We start from the raw sequence: 21,360 nt of genomic DNA on the forward strand, positions 1-21,360 counted from the left end.
GAGGAGTCCTGGTTCATGCTCTCCCAGGCTGTTTTCCGATTCGAGGGTTGCTACGAAGTTCACCATTCACTGTGGACTTGGCGCTACAGATTTACTAGGCAGAGTAGTTTCATCAATAGTGTCCCTGTGATACCACGCCTGGTTGAGGGCTGGCTTTTCTGGGGATGTCAAGTTCTCCCTCATGGACATGCCCTTTGATGGTTCCCGTTTCTTTGGAGACTAGGCAGATTCAGCGCTCGGGCACTTTAAGGACAGCAGAGCTACGACAAGGTCCTTTTGCCTTTCAATGGCTCATCATCCTCAATCTGCCTTTCGCTCCTTTGGTGGCCACCAAAGAGGTATGCAACTGTCTTTACCAGCCTAGCCACCATGGTGCGCAATCTTTCATGCCTCTGCATGGCTGCGGATGCGATTCCTACGAGCCAGTGGGTTGGATGGCCAGCACCCCCCACCCCACACACAGCCAGAGCCTCCAAGCCTGCCCAGTGGGTGGCAACATTCGCCATCACCTGCCCCGCTGGCAGTCCATAACATCAGACGTGGGTTTTGCAGAATGTCTGAAGAGGGTATTCCCTCACCATCGCGATTGCCCCTCCCTCCATGCCACCACCTTATGACAGGGTGACGGAGCATCACCTATCACTTCTCCATCAGGAAGTGACAGCTTTTTGCCAAAGAAGCCTTAGAGTGCTGGTGCCAGAAGTAGGTTGTGCTACTTTTGGCTGCCCAATAAGGATGGAGGCCTTCGCCCTATCCTCGACCTTCGCTCTCTCAATTTCTCATGAAGGAGAAATTCAAATGCTCACTCTTGCTCAGGTCCTGTCTGCCTTGGACCCTGGTGACTGGATATTAACATTGAACTTGCAGGACACGTACTTCCACATTCCCGTCCTGCCTTCTCACAGGCTTTAGCTGTGGGACAGTGTGGGCCATAAGCCTTTTCAGTTTGCTGTGCTCCCTTTTGGCCTCACCAGCGCACCTCTGGTATTCACAAAGGTGATGCCGGTGGTTGCAGTTCATCGGCAGCGATCTGGAGTCTAGTCTTCCCTTATCTCTGACTGGCTGTTAAAGGTGGGCTTGCCCCTAGGCTGTTCTCTACCTTCTCCAGATTACTTCAGACCGTCTGCATTTGCTGGGTTTCACTATCAACATGCTGAAGTCACAAAAGGCACCCTCTCCGGTGCTCCGATACCGATGTTTCAACCTCGATCCTGTATTTTGGTGAGACTGACTTTGAGGCTGCTGGGCCTCATGGCCTCCTTCATCCTGCTTATGAGACATGCCCATTGTCATATGTGGGCTCCATGGTGGGATTTGAAGTTTCAGTGGGAGCAGCATCAGGGGGAATCCCTCCAACATGGTTCAGATCTCTTAGGGAGCTGCACAGGACCTGCATGATGGCTTAAGAAGTATGATTGGGTCAGTTGCAGACCCCTCTCCCTGCCTGATACAGATCTGACAGTGGTGACAGATGCTTCACTCCTGGGATGAGGCAGCCATCGGGGAGAGGTAGAAATCGGAGGACTCTGGTCTCCAGCGGAATCCGAACTCCACATCAACCTGTTGGTGCTCCAAGCGATTTGATTGGCATTGAAAGCCTTTTGACCCTCCATCCAGGGAAGGCTAGTGCAAGTGTTAAAGGACAAAAGCACAATCATGCGGTACTGCAAGAAACAGGATGAGTTTTTCAAGAGCCCTGCATCTCTGAGAATGGCTGGAACATTCTGGCAATTCCCTGGTGCTTCAACATCTGGCGGATTCTCTGAACGCCAGAGCAGACAAACTCAGCCGAAGATGCCTAGCGGATCACAAATGGCTTCTCCATGCGGAGATGGTGCAAGGTTTCTTTCAGCAGTGAGGAGAGTCTTTGTGATTTGTTTGGCACTGTCTAAATACGTGCAATGTTAGTAGTTCTGCGCGCTGGAGTTTCCAAGGCGGCTCTCACTTGGAGACGCTTTTCTCCTGCATGCCTTTCCGTCCATACCAGTCCCGCCCAGAGTTCTCAAGAAGAGCAGGAATGACTGGGCCCAAGTCATCCTTGTGGTTCTGGATTAGGCACAGAGCCCTGTATCCTGACCTGCTGAGCATGTCCAACGGTCCTCCAATCAAGCATCAAGCTGCCCCTTCGGAAGGATCTTCTGCCACTGCAGCTGTGGAGAGATCTCCACACAAACCTGTCAATGCTCTGCTTTTTTTCATTGAGATTGAGCTGCGACAGTTGATAGACTTCCTCTTGAAGTCTGCAATGATATCTTGGCAGCCAAGTGTCCTGCTACGAAGACGTTTTACTCCTGCTGCTGGGCTAAATTTGTGGCCTGGTGTTCAAAAAGAAACATTGATATCCTTTCAGCCCCCCCTTTCTGAGGTGCTCCGGTAATTTCTTTCCCTTGCTCCTCATGGCTCTGCTCTGGGCACTGTTATGGGATACCCATCTGTTACCTCTGCTTTTCCTTGGTTGCCTAACCAACCTTCTCTTTCCCAATCCCCTATTGTACATAGGTTTTTGAAAGGTTTGTAACATGTTCCCTCTCCCTCCTTTCGATATGCCCCAGTGGGATCTCAATCTCATCCTCACTTTCCTTATGTGGGTTCCCTTTGAACCTCTGCACAATTGTCCACTCACGCTACTTACAATCAAGACAGCCTTTCTTGTAGCAGTCACACCTGCCTGGAGGGTCAGTGAACTTCAGGGCTTGTCATCCAAGCCTCTGTATCTTAATATATATCCAAACCGTTACCCTGTTCACCTCTGGATCCGTGCGCAAATGCCAGTGTACCATTATATGCTGTGATGATTTGAAGTTTAAAAAAAAAAATACATATACCCAGAAAAACTGCTTTATACAAGAGCTTCCTTTCTTCCGAAAGTGGTCACTCTATTTCAGGTAGGCCAAACCATCACTTTGCCTACTTTTTACACTCTGCCTCATCCCTCCAAGGAAGAGCAGAGGCTTCACTGTCTGGACCCTAAAAGAGCATTGTTTCACCTTGACTGCGCATGAGTTCTGGGTGGACAACTAGCTCTTTGTGGGGTACTTCGAAGCTAAGGGCAGAGCTGTGCAGAAGCGGACCATCAAGATTAAGCGTGCACTGCATTGGCTTAGACGCGACCCCTCTGATGGTTTGCGTGCTCGTTTCACCAGAGCTGAAGCTGCGAACGCTGCATTAGCACGCAGAGTTTTAGTGCTGGACATCTGCCAGGCAGTAACGTGGGCTTCCCTGAACACGTTTACCGAACGCTGTTTGGTAGGTCAGGTCCATAGGGATGGATACTGGGCCTGTTTGGTCCTGCAAGACTTTCTTGTGTGAAATTGGTCCACAAGCCCAACCCGCAGAGGTAGTGCTTGGGTATCGATTCTAAGGTAAGGAATCCGCGGCTAGATGTCTCTCAGATGAACAAGTTGCTTTCCTTTGGTAACACCTTCTCTGGTAGAGACTATCCACAGATTCCTTACCAACCCACCCTTCCTCCCCGCTTTGCGAACGCTATTTTTTAATGACATGGCTTTTCCCCTTTCAGGGACCTAGTTTTCCACACCAGTTGTCAGTGTACTTAGTGGCTTCACACTTCTGGAAAGCCACATAAAGTAACTGACGTCAGCGCACCTGTGTGGCGCCTTTATAGGTACCGCAAATGTCACTTTCGGCGCAGACGACACCAGGAGCCGAACCACCCCACCTACTTTTGAGCAGGGTACTGCTCACAAAACACTTCCTTATCCAGTCTGATACCTGGGAATAATTCTAAGGTAAGGAATCTGCGGCTAGACAGTCTCTACCTGATAAGGTGTTACCGAAGGTATGTGATTTGTACGTTGGTGGTAATTATCAATTTCTCTAAAGTGTCTTTGTTTTTCCCTTCAGTGAAAAGGCGGCGATCGGGTTCCCTTGCTACTTCCGAAAGAATAGAGATGATGGATCGGAGTCTGGATCATTCAACTCCCAAAAGCTTGCGGCTGTCTATAGGTGCTCACCGTAAGATTCTTCACAGGTTGGTGGACATCTTGAAACTTCGCCTTTCCTGCAGTGCAGCTGCTGGTTTATAAAGTAGTGATTTATATTTTTTGAAGCGTTTTATATTGGACACTTTCGTAAGTAGCAAGAGCAAATGTTATTCTTGTGCTTGTGTCTGATTGGCTGTGTAGTGTTTTTATAGGGGTTCCAGGCAATCTGGAGTTACTGGGCTCAGAGTTTGCCTTAGTCTTTTCCTAGTGGTTTCTGGTCTTAACTTGCCAACATAGCAATTCATCCGTAGGCCTGTGAAATCAAGTAGTCCAAGCCCTACTCACGGAGGTAGAGTAGGGTTGGAGCTCAGAACATAAAAGGCCATCCAATAATAATATATAAAACATACTTTTACCCACACAATACTGTATATTGAAAACAATAGAGCACTTATATTTCACCAATATCCTACTTCTGGATATTCTGTCAGTAAATGCGCAAGATGGACTTTGAACCCTCTTTGTAAGCTATTCTGGGGGTAGGGGGTTGTTTATGCTGCAGCCTTCTCTTGTGATCTGAACGATCCATTTGCTCTGGAGATCAGGGACGTTTGAAGCTGTAAGCTTTCCCCTTCCTTCTGGAATGGTAATTTCCTTGCAACCTTGTGTACTCTGTGCACTTCTTGTGACACGGCCAAGTCTGCACATGTCCGTGATTGGCTGGGGATCCCTGCTTTGGGAAATATATTCGGTGCACTAAGTGCGGTTCATCTGCTCTCTGCCCTGCGCCAGCTGTCATTCTTTAGGTCTGCACGATGCGTGTATTCGCATAACCACTCCTGTGTTTGTTTGAAGTGCCAGTATCTGTGTTGGAGTGGCTGTGCTGCTTGTGGTCTTATGGGCTTATGGGCTTGCTTTGATGGGTTGGGTGCTTGGCGTGAGGAAAAACCAAACTAAGCTAACAACCAACCCCAGGTCACAGTAGTAATACTTTTGTGTTGATTGACGTCCCTCCAGTGACGGGGGATGCATTGACGTCCCTCCAGTGACGGGGGATGCCATCCTTAATGGCACAGGTCAGTTAGATTATGTGCAGCATCTAACTCTTGCAAGAGCATCTCCAATGCACCTCCCAAGTAGTTAGTCAACTACTTCCTTCAAGGCATCTCCCAAGCAGCTTCTCCTTGAAGGATGTTGCAATCCTCTGGTTTCTTGTCCTGCACCTGCCGAATGAAGTTTAATATCCCAACCCTGAAGCACAAGAGTTTCTTGGTTGCCACTCATTTGACATCTGTATTCTGCCAAGTGAAATATTGGCACTCGGGCTACAAATTTCTGCTATATCTTTGTTCAAAGGTTGCAGCCTTCCGGCCTGCCTGGAGGGCATCCTAGCACCGCGGGATGATATCTATGCTCCTTAGGTATACACTGGTGCACAGAAACCGGTTGCGATCGAAGTCTCTTGTGCCAACCTGGGAGCCAAGATAGGCTCCCTTGACGTGGATGTGAACCTCTTTATAGGGGATCTCCACATGTTTGCGGACAGATCCAAGGCGACGGAGCAGCAAGTTGCAAGAACTGTCATCCTGTAAGGCAACAGTGCTAACCATCCAGATGCAGAGACTGGAGGCGCGTATGGAAGATTCCAAGGGTCGATCATGTAGGTGTAATCTATGCATTGTTTGGTTCTTGAGGGAGCAGAAGGCACTGCACCAGAGGTTTTCCTGGAAAGGTGGATCAGTGAGAATCTCCGAGGCAGCCCTGTCCTTTGTGTTTGTAGTGAAGAGGACTCACTGCTCCTTGGGCCTCCCGGTTCCAGGGAAGTAGTTCCTGGTGTCCAGAACTTGGACAGAACAAACCGGTAGATATGTGCGAGTCCAAGGGCAGTGGTCAGGGTTACAGTTACATTGGTCAGTAGCTATGCACCTCCTCGTCTCTAACAGCCGGTTCTCGATCATGTGGCAGCACTACTCTTTGAGGCTGACTTACTTGTCCATGTTGGGTGAGGTGATTGCAACGATGTCCAGCTTCCGACAGTGGTTCACTAGAGCGCGGCCGGTGCCATAGTGGGGGTCACATCTATGATTTGAACACTCACTAGGTCTCTGCGATCTGTGGAAACTGCAGCATGCCAGAAGCTGGGACTACTCCTACTTCTCTGGGGTACACCAGGTTCTTTTCGCAGCTAGACTATCTATGCCTCCCTGCGGAAGAGGCGACTGCAGTCTTCCGAAAGGAATATCTACCTCAATGCCTATCAGATAGTCCGTCTCCCCCAGCCTCCCCCTCCCCCCTGTCACTATGGAGGGCAGAGATTTCCCCCTGGAGCAGGGTGGCAGTTGAACGTGTGGGACTTGAGACTTGGGAGTCTTAAATGAGCTTAGAATAGACTTGGAGCTCTGTTTTCAGGAAATCCTTGCGACAGTTGAGTCGACAGTGGTCCTCTAGGAAGCCTATAAAGCGGTGCTGAGAGCGGGGCACAGAATATCCTGGCCCACAAAAAAAATAAAGGCAGGTTGCGGCGATAACCTGGGAAGGCGGACCCTGACCCTTTAGGGCTCCAACGGTGCTCATGCCGATCCATAATCCTTGCGTTCCCTTGAGATACTTTGGTAGGAATACCTGGACCTGGCCACAGAAGAGGTCTGCAGTCCATTATTGGCCATACAACATAATCTCTACAGTACTGGGGACAAGGTGGGCATGTTGCTGACCTGGCTCTGTAGGAAAGAGGTGACAGCCCGGTGGATCCATAGTATCATAGATGAACAGGGTGTCCCCCACTCTAGTAACATTGCCATCACGGAGGCCTTTGATGGCTACTCTACCTCATTCTATAAGGCCTGCCCGTTGGCAGGCGCCTCTAGCATAACAAAGGATCGGATGGCTCCCGAGGATGACAGCACCCTGGAAGAAGTCACGGCTGCGATTGCAAAATTGGAAACTGGAAAACGCCAGGGCCAAATGGCATCCCGGTTGAGTTTTTTTAAAAAGATGCTCCAATTTGTTGGCCCCTCATATGCAACTTGTTTAAGGAGGTACAAGACCGTGGAGCACTACCGCTGGATCTACAATGTGTAACCATTGTCGCGATTAACAAACTGGGTAAGCCTGTAACAGGCTGTGGTTCCTGTCAGCCCAGCTTGTTGCTGAATGTTGAGGTGAATGTGATGGCTACCATGCTATTAATGCTACTTGTGACACTGATTCTCCCGCTTATCAAAGAGATCAATCTAGCTTTATGCCAGGTATAGCTACAAGGCTTAACCTTTGACGCCTTCACAACTGGATGTCAAGGTGGGTCTGAGGAACGACCACCATGACTTCTGAGCATTGGACATGGAAAAGGCGTTTGATATACATTGGCCTTTTCTCCACCAGACGCTCTGCTAGTTCGGTTTTAGCCCCCACTTTCAGAAGTGGATCTCCTTGCTTTATTGGACCCTTACGTCTGAGTGAACAAGGTCCTCTCCTCAAGCTTTTTGATAGAACGTGGCACCTGACAGGAATGCCCCTGTCCCCCTTGTTTGTAGCGTTAGCCGGGGAGGATATCTTTATGCAGCCGACATTCTGATGTCATCAAACCCGAGACTACCATATTTACGGTCCTTAATACCTTTGAGCCCTGTGGTGCTTATTCGCAGTCAATTCATTTGCCGCCCCTACCTCCATTTCCTGTACAGAGGAGCGGTCCTTCATTTGCTACTGGCCAGCCCTGGCAATAGAGGCCTGGCAGAGAGCCACTGGCCATATGGGATTGACAGGTAAATTGACACGGGAGGTGCCTCTCTGGAACCTACTGAGAATCTCACAGGTAAGGGATCTCGAGGGTGGCGTGCTAGTGCCATTTGCCACGCTCTGGCGAGAATACGCTATGCATAATCAGATTTTGAAATACGCTGAGCTGTGGCATACGTGGTGGGCATAGACGCTGAAATTACTAGAATTTTCCCCATTGAAGGGTCAGCTGCTGCAGAAAGAATTGTCTTCCAAGGCTATATCCCTCACATGTAAAAGCATCAACAATAATATGCCGGATAGGTTGACCAGTATGAGAGAACAATGGTTCCTAGAGGTGGGGGACCTTGACAGTGTGGACTGTGAGGCGCCTCTGATGCACCCGAGGGAAGTGACAAAATCTTGTCCAGGCGGCATTTGTGCAGTCCAGCTGTCCTCTGCGGATTTATTTTTGACTTAATTTCCTTTTGCTATTTCTGACTGTTGCATCCATAGTCTGTCTTCAGCTGTAGTAGGAAGATGTGTAGCTGGGAGTCCTTTTAGGATGACCCGAAACAAGAGCATAAGAGGTAGAGCCTGGCCTACCTCTACTTGTTAACCTGCGAGAGGTAGCCCTTCCAGTAAACAATAGGGCAGGAAAGAGTGAGGGACTTTGCCTGAGCTTCAGATTTACCATCTGTTTTCACCACGCCCTAAAGTGACCGAGTACAAAGAATCTCTGACATCGCCTGGACCAGCCCTTTAATTCACCATTGCTTTAGAAGGAAACCATAAGTATTCCTTTTTGGCCACAGCCATATGTTGTGCTCAACCTCTGCACACGTTACAGATATGAGGTAAACCTATCCTGCATGAGCAGAGCAAAGATCCAAGCGACTGGCAGTTCAATTTGGAAATGCTGGTGCCGGAAATGCAGTAGTGGACACCAACTTGGTGCACGACAGGTAAAAAGGCAGATCTTGCACGTTATCAGGGCCACCACTGTCCGTTCTCAATGGCTTGGTGAGCGGGTAGTAGACTTGCTCTGTTAAAAGGAGGGTGCACATGGTGTGCCTCTTCAGACAATAGAGCCTCACTCTGCCTTGCATGCTCTGTGATACATAGAACCCTCACAGTGCACGCTTGATTGTCTGAGGTTGAGGTAAAAAATTTGGCACACGTTCCTGAGCTCGGGGGGGGGGGGGGGGGATCCTTTTTGACCTGCCATTGGTTGTTTTAAGTCTTTTATGCATTCTAGCACAGTTTCTCTTTAGTGACTCCTATTCCCTTGGAACACCGTTTCAGCTTGAAGTCATGCCCTTTAAACAGACTGTCATTCTGTGCCTTTTAAAATAGATCTGACTAAAGAGCACACACCACAGCCGTGACAGCTGTGCCCTCAATAGTCACTAGAGACATCTTGTCCTCTGTCGCCAGATGCACCATCAGGAGTAGTCATGCTTCCCAGTATGATCATGGAAGCCACAATTGAGTGCCTTGTCCAGCTGATGAGGCCCAATCTCCTTTAAACTTATTTAATTCCTACAGCAGAAATGTTTTCGCCAGTGAATTTTATATTTCCACTATAATTATTTGAAGTGTTTGTTGGCATGAGATTGGACTTTAAGCGGTTTATTGAAAATACCATTATGTACAAAATATTAATGATCTTGTCAATTGTTCCTGGAAGAGCAAATTTGAACTTGGTATATAGCTTCTAGGTTGATTATTGGGAAGAAGACGCAATGAAAGTTACCCTTCACTAGCTTCCTTTCCTCCTTGGAAACGAACATTGCAGCTTTATAGATGTGGGAACTTGAGGGATTTGAATTTGGCTGGTTATGGTGCTATAGTAAAGTAGGTGTAGATTTCAAATCCAGGTATGTATTGGTCATGTGGTGCTTTCTGGATTGGGTGACTGTTAATAGGCCAGGACTGTTTTTTCCCCGTGTTTTATACCCATATCCCCACCAAAATAAAAAGCAAAAAACTATTGAAAAATGCTGACCGCTCCTGCTCCAAATTCGGAATGTATCGGTACTTTACCACAATAAAATGCTAGGTGGGTGCATACTATAATTACCGCACTATTTAACATTGGCAGTGCAGAGGGCAAGGCTACCAGGAGTGTAGACTTTTCAGCCCACAGTATGTTTTCTTCAACTTTCTATGAGGGTGGTGCCATCCAGAAGACATTTTGTTTGAGATATCTGATGGAGACTAATAGCCGCAGATTCCTTAACATAGAATTATCCCCAGACGTGAGACTGCACCCGGAAAACGTTCTTGCCCAGCATCTCTGCGCGCTGGGGGTCGGTACCTCGCGACTTTGCCCCGACGCCCTCCTCGGGCGTGTCGTCAGCAAGGTCACATAAGCCCCACCCCGGCGCGCTGACGTCAGTTGTTGTCTTTTCCGCGTGCAATCCTGGCCTGATTTCAGGCCTTCTTTTTACGCTTTAGCGTTTTCTTGAACAGTGTGCTAATGACTTCGGGCTTGAAGACCTGCTCGTCTTGCGCCTGCCAGATGTCGGCAACGGACCCTCACCCTATCTGTATGTGGTGTTTGGGGGAGCACCACGACTCCACGGACTGTGAGGCTTGCCAGCAGATGAAGAGAAGTCCCGGCGGGAGCGCGGGATGAGACTCCTCTCGGCCCGCATGTCCAGGTCAGCGGCGTCGCCGCGCCCGTCCCCCGCAGAAGGCTTCCAGAATCGCCGCTTCCGTCTCAGGCATTGCCCATCTCCAAGGCCACAAGGGCGTCGCCCACCTGTTGGTGAGTGTCGCAGTTTGTCCCCGAGGCCCGGTCCCCGGCCTGTTGGGGGCGTGGGTTCTCCGCGGGTTGTGCAGCCCCACGCGTCATTACCCTACCCGCTGTTCCCCGGCGCAGGGGCGACCAGAGCCCAGATGGAGGCCTATGCGGTGGCCTTGCAGGACTCTTTGGCTCCTCCTTCTCTTCTTCTTCCTGGGACGTCTGCGGATCCGTTGCCATGTGCAGGGACTTCTGCAGCGTCGTTGCTAGCGGCTCCGGCGCCGACAGGTTCGGCTCCAGGTTCTGGTGATGTGGTGCCGTCGGGGTGTAGCCCTCTGGGGTTCTCTCCTTCGGACCACAGCGCCTCAGCCTCGCCGCAAACCCCCGCGGGTGTCCCTGTGGTGTCGCGGGAGGTTGGCGGGGCTCGAGGCTCGCTGTTGAGTCCTCCCTCGGTCCTCTGGGCAGGCGGCGGCCTTGTCCGAGGCAGAGCCGACGCTGCTCGGGCGCTGGCAACTGCTGGCCCTGGTGGCGGCGTAGGGGCCGGGGCATGTCCCCAGGCCCCTCCTTGTCCCTCCATGCAGGTGGCTGCCTCGTCGGGGGTAGAGTCGACGCCTTTTCGGCGCCGTTACTTGGCCGCCCCGGCTCCGACCCTGCCTCGTTCTCCCGCGGCGTTGTAGAGGTCGTTCCGGCATACTCTTCGGCAACGGTGGACGTTGACCTGACGCCGGTGGCGGTCGTTGATTCGTCTTCGGACGCCCCCTCTTCTCCAGAGGTTCGGCAGCTGTTTGTTTCATCTTCTCCGGAGACGGGACACCGCGTCGTGGCTTTTTACCCGCCGTCGTCCAAGGACGGCTCTTCGCCGTCGCCGCGCTCGCAATCTTCGCCGGAGGCGCCTCAGATTCCGCCCCCCACCCTCCCCCCTTCCGAGCTTGGCCTTTCCTTCCTCCGGTTGAGCTGGGTGGCGGCTGCCTTAGCTTGCAGGCATCGCCCACGGAGGAACTGCTTTCTCCACCGCGTGGCCCTATGGAGGCGAGCGCGGCCTTTGCCCATGCTGTCTCCACAGCTGCAGGAATGTTGCGCATGGGGGATCTGGCTGCCCATTCCCCCACCGATCATTTGCTGGAGGTTCTCCATCAGGGCTCTGGTGGACGGGAGCTGCTTCTTCCCTTCGAGGCTTTGCTCCACAATTTTTTCTTGGGGGCCTCTTGCCACGGGGGACCCGGTGCCCCAGCCACTTCTGCACCATCCTGCTCCCCATGACGCTGTCTCTTTCCTTCCACCCTTCTACCAGGGGTCCTCTTTTGCAGACCGCCTTTCCCGCCTTGCCATCGGTGTTGTCTCCCCTGTCACTGGAGGCCCGGTGGTTAGATTCCTGGGGATGCAACATCTTCGCCTCCTACAGTGCTGCTTTGCGGGCACTTAACATGCTTTGTGTATTGGCCAGAGCTACTTCTTGCTTCTGTCTTCCGCTTCTCAGGAGGGTGCCTGCGTTGATCTGCGTCACCATGTGTTGGATGGCCAGGAGCTGGCAGCGTTTATTCTTCGCTCGGCTCTGGACGTTTCGGAGGTGCTTGGTCGCACCATCGCTTCTTCAGTGGCCCTTCGTGGCCATGCCTGGCTAAGGGATAGTGTTTTCCCTGAGAACGTTGGAGAACGGCTGGTTGACCATCCCTTTGGCGCTCTTTTGTTCCACGCCCCTGCGGAGTCTGCCATTCAGAAGTTTCTTGCAGGGCTTAGTCGTCCACCTCCCCCTTCCCCTCTGTGACCTGGATGTTGGTCTGTGTTCTGGGAGGTGTTCTCCTGTTTTCCTGGGGCCTTGTAACAGTGCCCCGGTTGTGTGTTCTGTGTGGTTGATGTGCCTTTTTTGCGGTCCCTTTGTTTGGCCTTTGGGGTTGTTGGCTGCTCGTCCTGCCGTCTTTTTTGCCTTGTGGTTTTGGCTGTTGGTAAGCCCGGTAGGCCCTGAGATTAGACCTTCTGTGTATTCTTTATTGGCTGCTAGGTAAGCAGTCTGTGGGTTTTTTCTGCAGGTCTTTTTGTTTTGTCCTCTGCTGCGGAAATATTTTCCTAAGAGCTGTTCCCATGGTTCTTGGAACATGACCTACCCTATGTGGGGAACTTGTAGCTATTACATAGCTCTGTTATGTGCTGGGGAGGTGGGGTCACCCTTTTCGGGCTCCTTGCTCTCCGTGGCGTCACGGTATGTCGCAGGTGTGATCTTCTTGCCAATTGTATTGGAGCAGCTTGCGCTGGGTCTGTCCGTCCTTGTTGCTACGTCGCTCTGACGGTCTGGCCTGCTGTCTGCGGCATCGTGTTGTGGCGGTTCCGCACTTTTGTCCTGTATTTTGGGTTATATCTGCTGCTTCAGAGGGTTTGGCTTTCCTTGGCCTCTGTGTTCTGGTGGCCGGCTTGGGCCCGTCTCTCGCGCTTCCTCTCTCTCTCGCGCTCGCACGCTCTCTCGCTCGCTCTCTCTTGCTCGCACGCTCGCTCGCTCTCTCTCTCTCGCACGCTCGCTCTTTTTCTCTCGCACGCTTTCTCGCTCGCTCTCTCTCGCACGCTCGCTCTCTCTCGCACGCTCTCTCTCTCGCACGCTCTCTCTCTCGCACGCTCTCTCTCTCGCACGCTCTCTCTCTCGCACGCTCTCTCTCTCGCACGCTCTCTCTCTCGCACGCTCTCTCTCTCTCGCACGCTCTCTCTCTCGCACGCTCTCTCTCTCGCACGCTCTCTCTCTCGCACGCTCTCTCTCTCTCGCACGCTCTCTCTCTCTCGCACGCTCTCTCTCGCACGCTCTCTCTCTCGCACGCTCTCGCACGCTCTCTCTCTCGCACGCTCTCTCTCTCGCACGCTCTCTCTCTCGCACGCTCTCTCTCTCGCACGCTCTCTCTCACGCTCTCTCTCTCACGCTCTCTCTCTCACGCTCTCTCTCTCTCACGCTCTCTCTCACGCTCTCTCGCACGCTCTCTCTCTCGCACGCTCTCTCTCGCACGCTCTCTCTCGCACGCTCTCTCTCGCACGCTCTCTCTCGCACGCTCTCTCTCGCACGCTCTCTCTCGCACGCTCTCTCTCGCACGCTCTCTCTCGCACGCTCTCTCTCGCACGCTCTCTCTCGCACGCTCTCTCTCGCACGCTCTCTCTCGCACGCTCTCTCTCGCACGCTCTCTCTCGCACGCTCTCTCTCGCACGCTCGCTCTCTCTCGCTCTCGCACGCTCTCTCTCGCTCTCGCACGCTCTCTCTTGCTCTCGCACGCTCTCTCTTGCTCTCGCACGCTCTCTCTTGCTCTCGCACGCTCTCTCTTGCTCTCGCACGCTCTCTCTTGCTCTCGCACGCTCTCTCTTGCTCTCTCTTGCTCTCTCGCTCTCGCACGCTCTCTCTCTCGCACTCTCTCTCTCGCACGCTCTCTCTCTCGCACGCTCTCTCTCTCGCACGCTCTCTCTCTCGCACGCTCTCTCTCTCGCACGCTCTCTCTCTCGCACGCTCTCTCTCGCTCTCTCTCTCGCACGCTCTCTCTCTCGCACGCTCTCGCTCTCGCACGCTCTCTCTCTCTCTCTCGCTCGCACCCTCTCTCTCTCGCTCGCCCGCACGCTCTCTCTCTCTCTCTCTCGCACGCTCTCTCTCTCGCTCGCCCGCACGCGCTCTCTCTCTCTCGCACGCTCTCTCTCTCTCTCGCACGCTCTCTCTCTCTCTCGCACGCTCTCTCTCTCTCTCGCACGCTCTCTCTCTCTCTCGCACGCTCTCTCTCTCTCTCGCACGCTCTCTCTCTCTCGCTCGCACGCTCTCTCTCGCCCGCACGCTCTCTCTCTCGCTCGCCCGCACGCTCTCTCTCTCTTGCCCGCACGCTCTCTCTTGCTCGCTCTCTTGCACGCTCGCTCTCTCTTGCACGCTCGCTCGCTCTCTCGCTCTCTTGCACGCTCGCTCGCTCTCTCGCTCTCTTGCACGCTCGCTCGCTCTCTCTTGCACGCTCGCTCGCTCTTGCACGCTCGCTCGCTCTTGCACGCTCGCTCTCTCTTGCACGCTCGCTCTCTCTTGCACGCTCGCTCTCTCTTGCACGCTCGCTCTCTCTTGCACGCTCGCTCTCTCTTGCACGCTCGCTCTCTCTTGCACGCTCGCTCTCTCTTGCACGCTCGCTCTCTCTTGCACGCTCGCTCTCTCTTGCACGCTCGCTCTCTCTTGCACGCTCGCTCTCTCTTGCACGCTCGCTCTCTTGCACGCTCGCTCTCTTGCACGCTCGCTCTCTTGCACGCTCGCTCTCTTGCACGCTCGCTCTCTTGCACGCTCGCTCTCTTGCACGCTCGCTCTCTTGCACGCTCGCTCGCTCTCGCTCTATCGACTTCTTCGTGGGTCAGTGTGTGTGTTTCTGGGTCGTCCCCTCCCTTGGGGTGTGTCCTGGCCCTCCCTGGCCTCTGCCTTCGGTTGTCATCTGCCTTGTCCTGGGTGCACTGTCCCGTGGTGTTGCCTGTTGCAGGTGGTGCATGGCCGTGCAGGACTGCTTTTTCTACTCCGCTATTGTGATCTTGCTGTGTTCCCTTGCGCCTCTGGCTCTGCTGGGGCTTTGTCCAACGGTGCTTTTCTTCTTCCGCCTGTGTTGGCGGTGGAGCCCTTCCGGCCTAGATTGCTGCTTGCGGCCATGGTGTATTCAGCTCTTTTCTATCTCTGTGCATGTGTTTCTTACGGTGGGCACTGCCTCTGGGTCTACCTCTTCTCACTGGGTTCGAGGTGGCCCTTTTGTTCCTTGAAGCTTTTAGGGCACTGTCTGCCCCTGCAGGGTGTTGGGCGCTCTCCCTTGCTTGGATTAGGATATCCTGGCCTTTTCCTTCCTGTTCTTGTGCCATGTCCCCTACTGGGGCCCTGGGTCTCTCCTGTGGGGAGGCTCTCTCGCAGGCCCTCCTCCCTTCTGGGTATGGCTTAGGGTATCTATTCTACGTTGAGGAATATGCGGCTAGTAGTCTCTATCAGATGTACAAGTTACTTGCCTTCGGTAACGATGTATCTGGTAGAGACGATTCTAGCCGCAGATTCCTTCACGACCTGCCCTTCCTCCTCGTTCTGCGAGGTCCCTCATCTTGGTTTTCTGCGCTCTCCTCCCTCTGGGGTGCTTGTCTTCTGTGGGGGTCCTTTTCGTTTTCTTTCCGTCAGGCTCACTCCAGCTGGTTTCTCTCCAGTATAGGGGCCTGCTTTACTCTTTTTCCCTTTGTTACAGTTTCTGATCCCCTTGTGGTCTGCTATGTTGGGGGTTCTTTTGCCTGTCCTTGGCCTCCTGCTCCTTACAGGGGCTATGGCCCTCCTTGACTGTGTATTCTGGGGGTGGATTGCTGTTGCTCCTCTGTTCCAGGCTTGTGGCCCTTTTGCTGTGTGGTCTGTGGTTGCAGACTTTCTTCTTCTCTTACGGCGCTTTCCAATGCTTCTGCCTCCAGACTGGCTATCGCCTTGACTTGCACGGTGGTTCCACAGTGTGGTGCTTTACGTTTTCCCTGCTGTGGCTTTACTGCTGTGGCTTTACTGCTGTGGCCTTCTGTTACTTGGTGCTGCCTGGTGCTCTCACCTTGGCTTGAACAGTTGTTCCTCAGAGGTGCTCTGCTCTTTCCCTGCTTTGGATTTACTGTTGTAGCCTCCTGGTGCCTTGGTGCCAACTGGCGCTGTTCCTCACCTTTTGTCTTCTTGTTTCTGGTTTTTTCGCACACAGTTCCCATGCTCTCCTCAGTTTTGTTGTGATGGCTCCGCGTTGTGGCGCGGAAATGTTCTCCGAAGCAAACTGAAGTCAGCGCGCCTGGGTGGGGCTTATGTGACCTCGCTGACGTCACGCCCGCGGAGGACGTCTGGGCGGAGTTGCGAGGTACCGCTCCCGGCGCGCAGAGATGCTGGGCAAGAAAGTTTTCCGGGTCCAGTCTCACGCCTGAGGATAATTCTACATTAAGGAATCTACGGCTAGAATCGTCTCTACCAGATAAATCGTTACCGAAGGGAAGTAACTTGTACGGTTGGGCCTACCTCACTTTCTGGGGAAGAGTGAGCGGGCATGTGTCTGAATCAACTGGAGGAGACCTGTGATATCTGGGTGCCTGCCTAAACTGCTGAGCCCAAAAATTACTTTTCCTGTACAGCCAATACCGGACCCAAGAGGGCCTTTGTGTGTGTAAGCAAGGGCACTGCCACTGAGGAGGTTTGCACGATCTCAGTCAAAATGTTAATCTTTTCCTCCGGAGAGGGAGGTTTGAGTTCCAAGGCTTCTGCTTTTTGTACCACTGTTTGTAAATGAGGAGGCTTCCTCTGAAGCAAGGCAGTGGGGTAGGGGTGTCCCATTTTGTTGAAGTGTTGAGGCCACTCATTTCGTACATACAGATTTGAGCCATCATCAAAAGTGAGGAAGGATGGTATCCGCTTCCAAGTTATCATCTGTGTGGTCATAGTAGTTATTAGGACTTGCGAAAGCATCAAAGCTTGAGCCAAACTCCTCCTCCCCCTCCATCCAGGCAATTAGAAGAGCCCTAGAAAGGTGCTCTAACAAGGTAACGGTGTTGAAGTTTGATTTAACTTTCTCCTTCGTAATGCAAGTAAATTCTTGAGATATCAAGAGCTTTGAGGGTGTCGTTGCAGCATTGGTGTTAGAAGGATGCTCTGACGTTGGGAGGGCTCAGGTGTCTGGGCTTCCAGTTGCCATTTAAGAAGGAACATGCTTCTCGCATCTGTGTGGGGTGGCGGGGTGAGGGAGCGACAACTTGGAGGCAACTGGAGCTGTCCTTAGCAAAACCAGTATAGGTAACAGGGAGGCGTTATACAATACACTATTCTGAGACAAATCCAACATGGCAGAATCCTTCTGCCCAAGAAGGGAGTTTTTGCTCTAGCCAGGCATGTGTTTAGGTAAATGAGTATTCTCCTCCTTCTCAATTTTACAGAAATAGTTCTGAGCTGGTGCCCCGCTAGCTATAGATGCCCTGGTGGACAAAAGCCTTCTCTTCCCTAGGTCTCACTTTACCTTTAACTATGTATGGGAATGCCTCGCTCTAGTCCCTTTCAAGTTAATGAAGTTCATGAATCCTCCTAGGTTGCTCTTATTGAGTGGATGTCGCTTACCTCGCACCTAGGTTTTCCTGTGAAAGGCCTAAGCCACTGTTGCTGCTCTGGGACTAGTTTTCACAACTTAAGGGGGAAGTATTGGCAGGGCTATCTGCCAGCAGGCTGAGGTTAATTAGTCCGCTGACAATTCAAGCAGGCAAAGCCTGTCTTCTCAAAAGTCAGTTTTACTTAATCTTTATTTATTAAAAATCCAACTACACTACTGAACAGTAATAGTGTATGAATTATTCCAGTAGCTTGTCCCAAACAAGACATAGCAGAGTTATGGTTTTATTCTGAACTTTAGTTTGTTTCATAGGACATTACAGCCCTTCATAGTGAAAATAGCTCTTGGGCTCAAGTCACTGTGGGTACATGCCAAAGATTTCTTGCATGTACCATTTTTAAATACTAGGTACCCTCCCCTGCGGGTTACAAGCCTACTTAGGGCTGACTTGTTTAATAATTAAAAACAAATTGGTTTCTTTCCTGTTAAAAAGGGTTATTTTGACAGGTCTGCATGAAGATTTAAAAGCTGCAGGGGGCAGTCTACACAGTCGCACCTGAAGCCACGTTTTGCTAGTCAGCCAAGTGGATGGCACAACATGCTGCATTCCACAGGTGGCATTTAACTTTTTCATGCCATGGGTTTATTTCCTGTACTATATACTATAATCTTACTGGGGAGTTAAATATAGCAATTAGCAGTTTGCCAATTTTACCATGTTTCATGGGTTGGAGCACATAAAATGGGGCTTAGACGGCAGTGTTCCAGTGTGTAGAGTTCAAAAACTGGTACTGACCACTCAAGAAGGGGCTTTCTGCTAGACTTATATTATCAGATTCTTCCTTTTGAATATTCCCTCAGCACCAGACTTTTAGAAACATTTAAGCAGTACCTCTGAGCGCTGTTGGTTGGTGCCATGCGGCTCCTTACTGACACTATCCTGCTCTGGAAATGGTGTGGAGCCTATATAGGTGAAACTCGCTAAAGCTGACATCAGTTTCTTTCTGTGCCACCAGAAGTGGATTTAGAGCTACCTCTCGTCAAGAAATCTAATCTAGATTTTGCCTCTTCCTGCCACTCAGTCCCTTGAGACGATGCGGGACGAGACCCAAATATCTTGATGTCGCTAATCTTCAGAGCTGATCCCTAAATTTTTCTTGGCGCAACCAGAGTTTCTGGGACCATTTGCCACTCCTAAGCAGCTCAGAGTTCCGCACAGCCATGCTCATTCTCTACAGATAGTTGTCGACTCTCTGTAGCCCCTAACAAAGCCCAGAGGTTCTCCACCTGGATTACTGCTGGTAGGTTCCCACTTGGTGCCAGCTGGACCCTCTGAGCCAATAACAGGGCTGCCTTCGAAGTCACTCTTCTGGACCTCCAGCACCACGGTCCATACTTGTTCCTGGTGAATCGATGCAGACTCTAGAGAACTAGGCCCCAATTTTCCTCTTCGATTTAGAGGCGGCAGCGGTCCTACCTTGATCGAAGTCATGCGTGGCCGCTATGGATACTCCAATTCCTCCACTTTCATCTTCCTCCACAACGACCATATCATACCCTGCATTCCTTGTTCGGCATGGAATCTGATAATTATTACGATGCAGGTGATCAGCTATGCCAATTTATCATGAGGAGAATTTGTATGATGACCTACAGGAGGCTGAAGGGCTTGATGCCTGCCCAGAGTCTGGACTTCTCTCTCCTCCAGCCCTACCACAGAGGAAAGCGTTTCCTACACCATAGTTATGCGTAGATTGGTCAAAGCCCTTGACCTCCAGCTACCCACCTTGGAGGTCAGGACTAGTGTACTTATGGAGGTCTTTCTGCCGGGGACGACATCCTATGAGTCCCTCTTATCATTTAACGAGCCCTTACAGACGCCTTGTGAGGGCGTGGGCCAAAGCTTGCTCTGGCCCCTTGGTCATCCAGCAATTTGCACAACCCTGCATTTTTATCTCCTTACCCCTCACGTGAAAACGTGGTGGTGCAGGCGTATGCAAGCTAAACTAATTCCAACACCATTATGACTACTCAGCCATTTTAGACACAGTTCATTTTAGTGCCTTTCTCCCAGGAAAGTCTGGGATGTTCAGACTATAATCCCAGTCTTTCAGCCTTGCCCTGTATTTCAGTAACATTGACTCAGACTCTGCTGGGACTGATGGCCTCCTACATCCTGCAGGTCATGCATGTGAGGTGACATATGTGGGCTCTGCTGTGGGAATTCGAAGCCCCAATGGAACCAACCTCAGGAGAACCTCTTAGACCAAGCTGAGATTTCAGAAGAAACTGCAACAGATTTGCAGTGGTTACTGGCCCCTAATTGGGTCAGCGGCACAACCCTCTCCTTTCCCACCCGGAGCGGACAGCTAAGAGTGATGCATTGCTTCTGGTTTCGGATATCGAGTTCCGAGACCTTGTCATTTAAAGCCATCCATCCAACAGAGGCTAGTGCAGGTGCCTGTGACGACAGTGCGCTAGTTGGAACTGCAACATCCAGAGTGGGGGTCACGGACACTGTGCCAGGAGGCTCTCCTCTTCTGAAAATTGCTGGCCCTGGTGGTGAATCACTTGGGACGATATGAATGCCAGAGCTCAGCAGTCAACTCCTAGTGAATCACAAGTGCCTGCTACACCTGAAGGTGTTGCAAGGTCTCTTCTGCAAATGGGGAGAACCTAGGCTCGTTCTGTATGCCACTGCCGAGAATGCGTAATGCTAGCACTTCTGCATGTTGAATTTTCCAAGGTGTCTCGCTCAGTGACGTGTTTTTTCTCAAGTGGAACTTGTAACAACTGTATGCCTTTTTGCTGCTGCCACGCTGCCCCAGGTTCTAAAGATCAGGTCTGATCAAACTGTAGTCATCCTAGTGGGCTTAGAGTGGGCATGAAGAGTATGGTATCCAGAAATCCTTGTCTTGAGCATTTGTCCCCTGATGAGGCTGCCCTTTCGGAGGATCTGCTTTTGCAGCTTTGCCACCCATAGCCTGGCTGTGCAGGTTTAAACTGCAAATTTGACCTGTCAGAATAACCCCTTTTGACAAGCCTGAAACCCCCCTTTTAAATATTTAGAAGTCCCCTCCAAGTATGCCTAATTTGCTCGTAAAGGCAGGGATTCCTGGTGTTTAAAAGTAGAGCATGTAAAGATCAATGTTAAACATCTTTAAAGTGACTAGCTCCTATCATGTTTGGGACCTCTATCTAAAAGATTTGTAGATGTAAAGCCATTCACCACCTTTGAGTCATACTTGGATTAGATTGACCACCGGTCGCAAAAGCCCTTTATGTAAGGTTCAGGCTGGGTACCCTTCTACTTGCTACTTTTATGATCTAATTAAAGGGTTATCTGGAGGATAGCAAATCCTACCAAGCTTGTATAGGAAGTGATGAAACAGACAAGCATGTATTTATCTGCCCAAGCTACTCCAAGCAGTGCAAACACTGGGTTATACCCTTAAGTCTCTTAGGCGTGTCAGTGCTGGGTCACCATGAGAATCTGTAGGTTTGACACTACCCCTTGTCCCAAAATATTGTATTTTCAATTGCAAAATACTTACAGCATCTGCCCTATTCGGTCCAAGATAACTTCTCATTTTGCCCCTGCATTCACAGATAAAATCTAACCTACTGGGTACAATAGTTTATTCTCGAGCAATTAAAGGCCTCGCTGGTGGGAAATAACAATATTTTCATAGGGCATTACCCCCCTGATTGTTGTGGACTAGTGGTTGGTGTTCTAAGAGAATTTAACAATTTTAATGTTTTACAGAGTATTACTTTTATTGACCTGCATCTATCAAGAATTGTATTGTAGTTGTGGATTTGTTTTTATTTGTCTGAATCTTGTACTGTACACTTGTCATGTGGTTTTCCGGTTTTGTTTTTCTTACTCCCC

At 51.2% G+C, this 21,360-nt stretch overlaps 1 protein-coding gene across 2 annotated transcripts in view; it reads left to right on the forward strand.

Moving 5' to 3' along the window:
- G2E3 (G2/M-phase specific E3 ubiquitin protein ligase) overlaps positions 1-21,360 on the forward strand; it is a 504,970-nt gene that overhangs the window by 371,210 nt on the left and 112,400 nt on the right. For both annotated transcript variants that reach the window (XM_085627367.1, XM_085627368.1), the window contains one exon: positions 3,865-3,991. In XM_085627367.1, the coding sequence (XP_085483493.1) occupies positions 3,865-3,991 (127 nt within the window). The remainder of the gene's footprint in view (positions 1-3,864; positions 3,992-21,360) is intronic.

The sequence above is a fragment of the Triturus cristatus genome, chromosome 9, assembly GCF_964204655.1.
Source record: "Triturus cristatus chromosome 9, aTriCri1.1, whole genome shotgun sequence".
Lineage (NCBI taxonomy): Eukaryota > Metazoa > Chordata > Amphibia > Caudata > Salamandridae > Triturus > Triturus cristatus.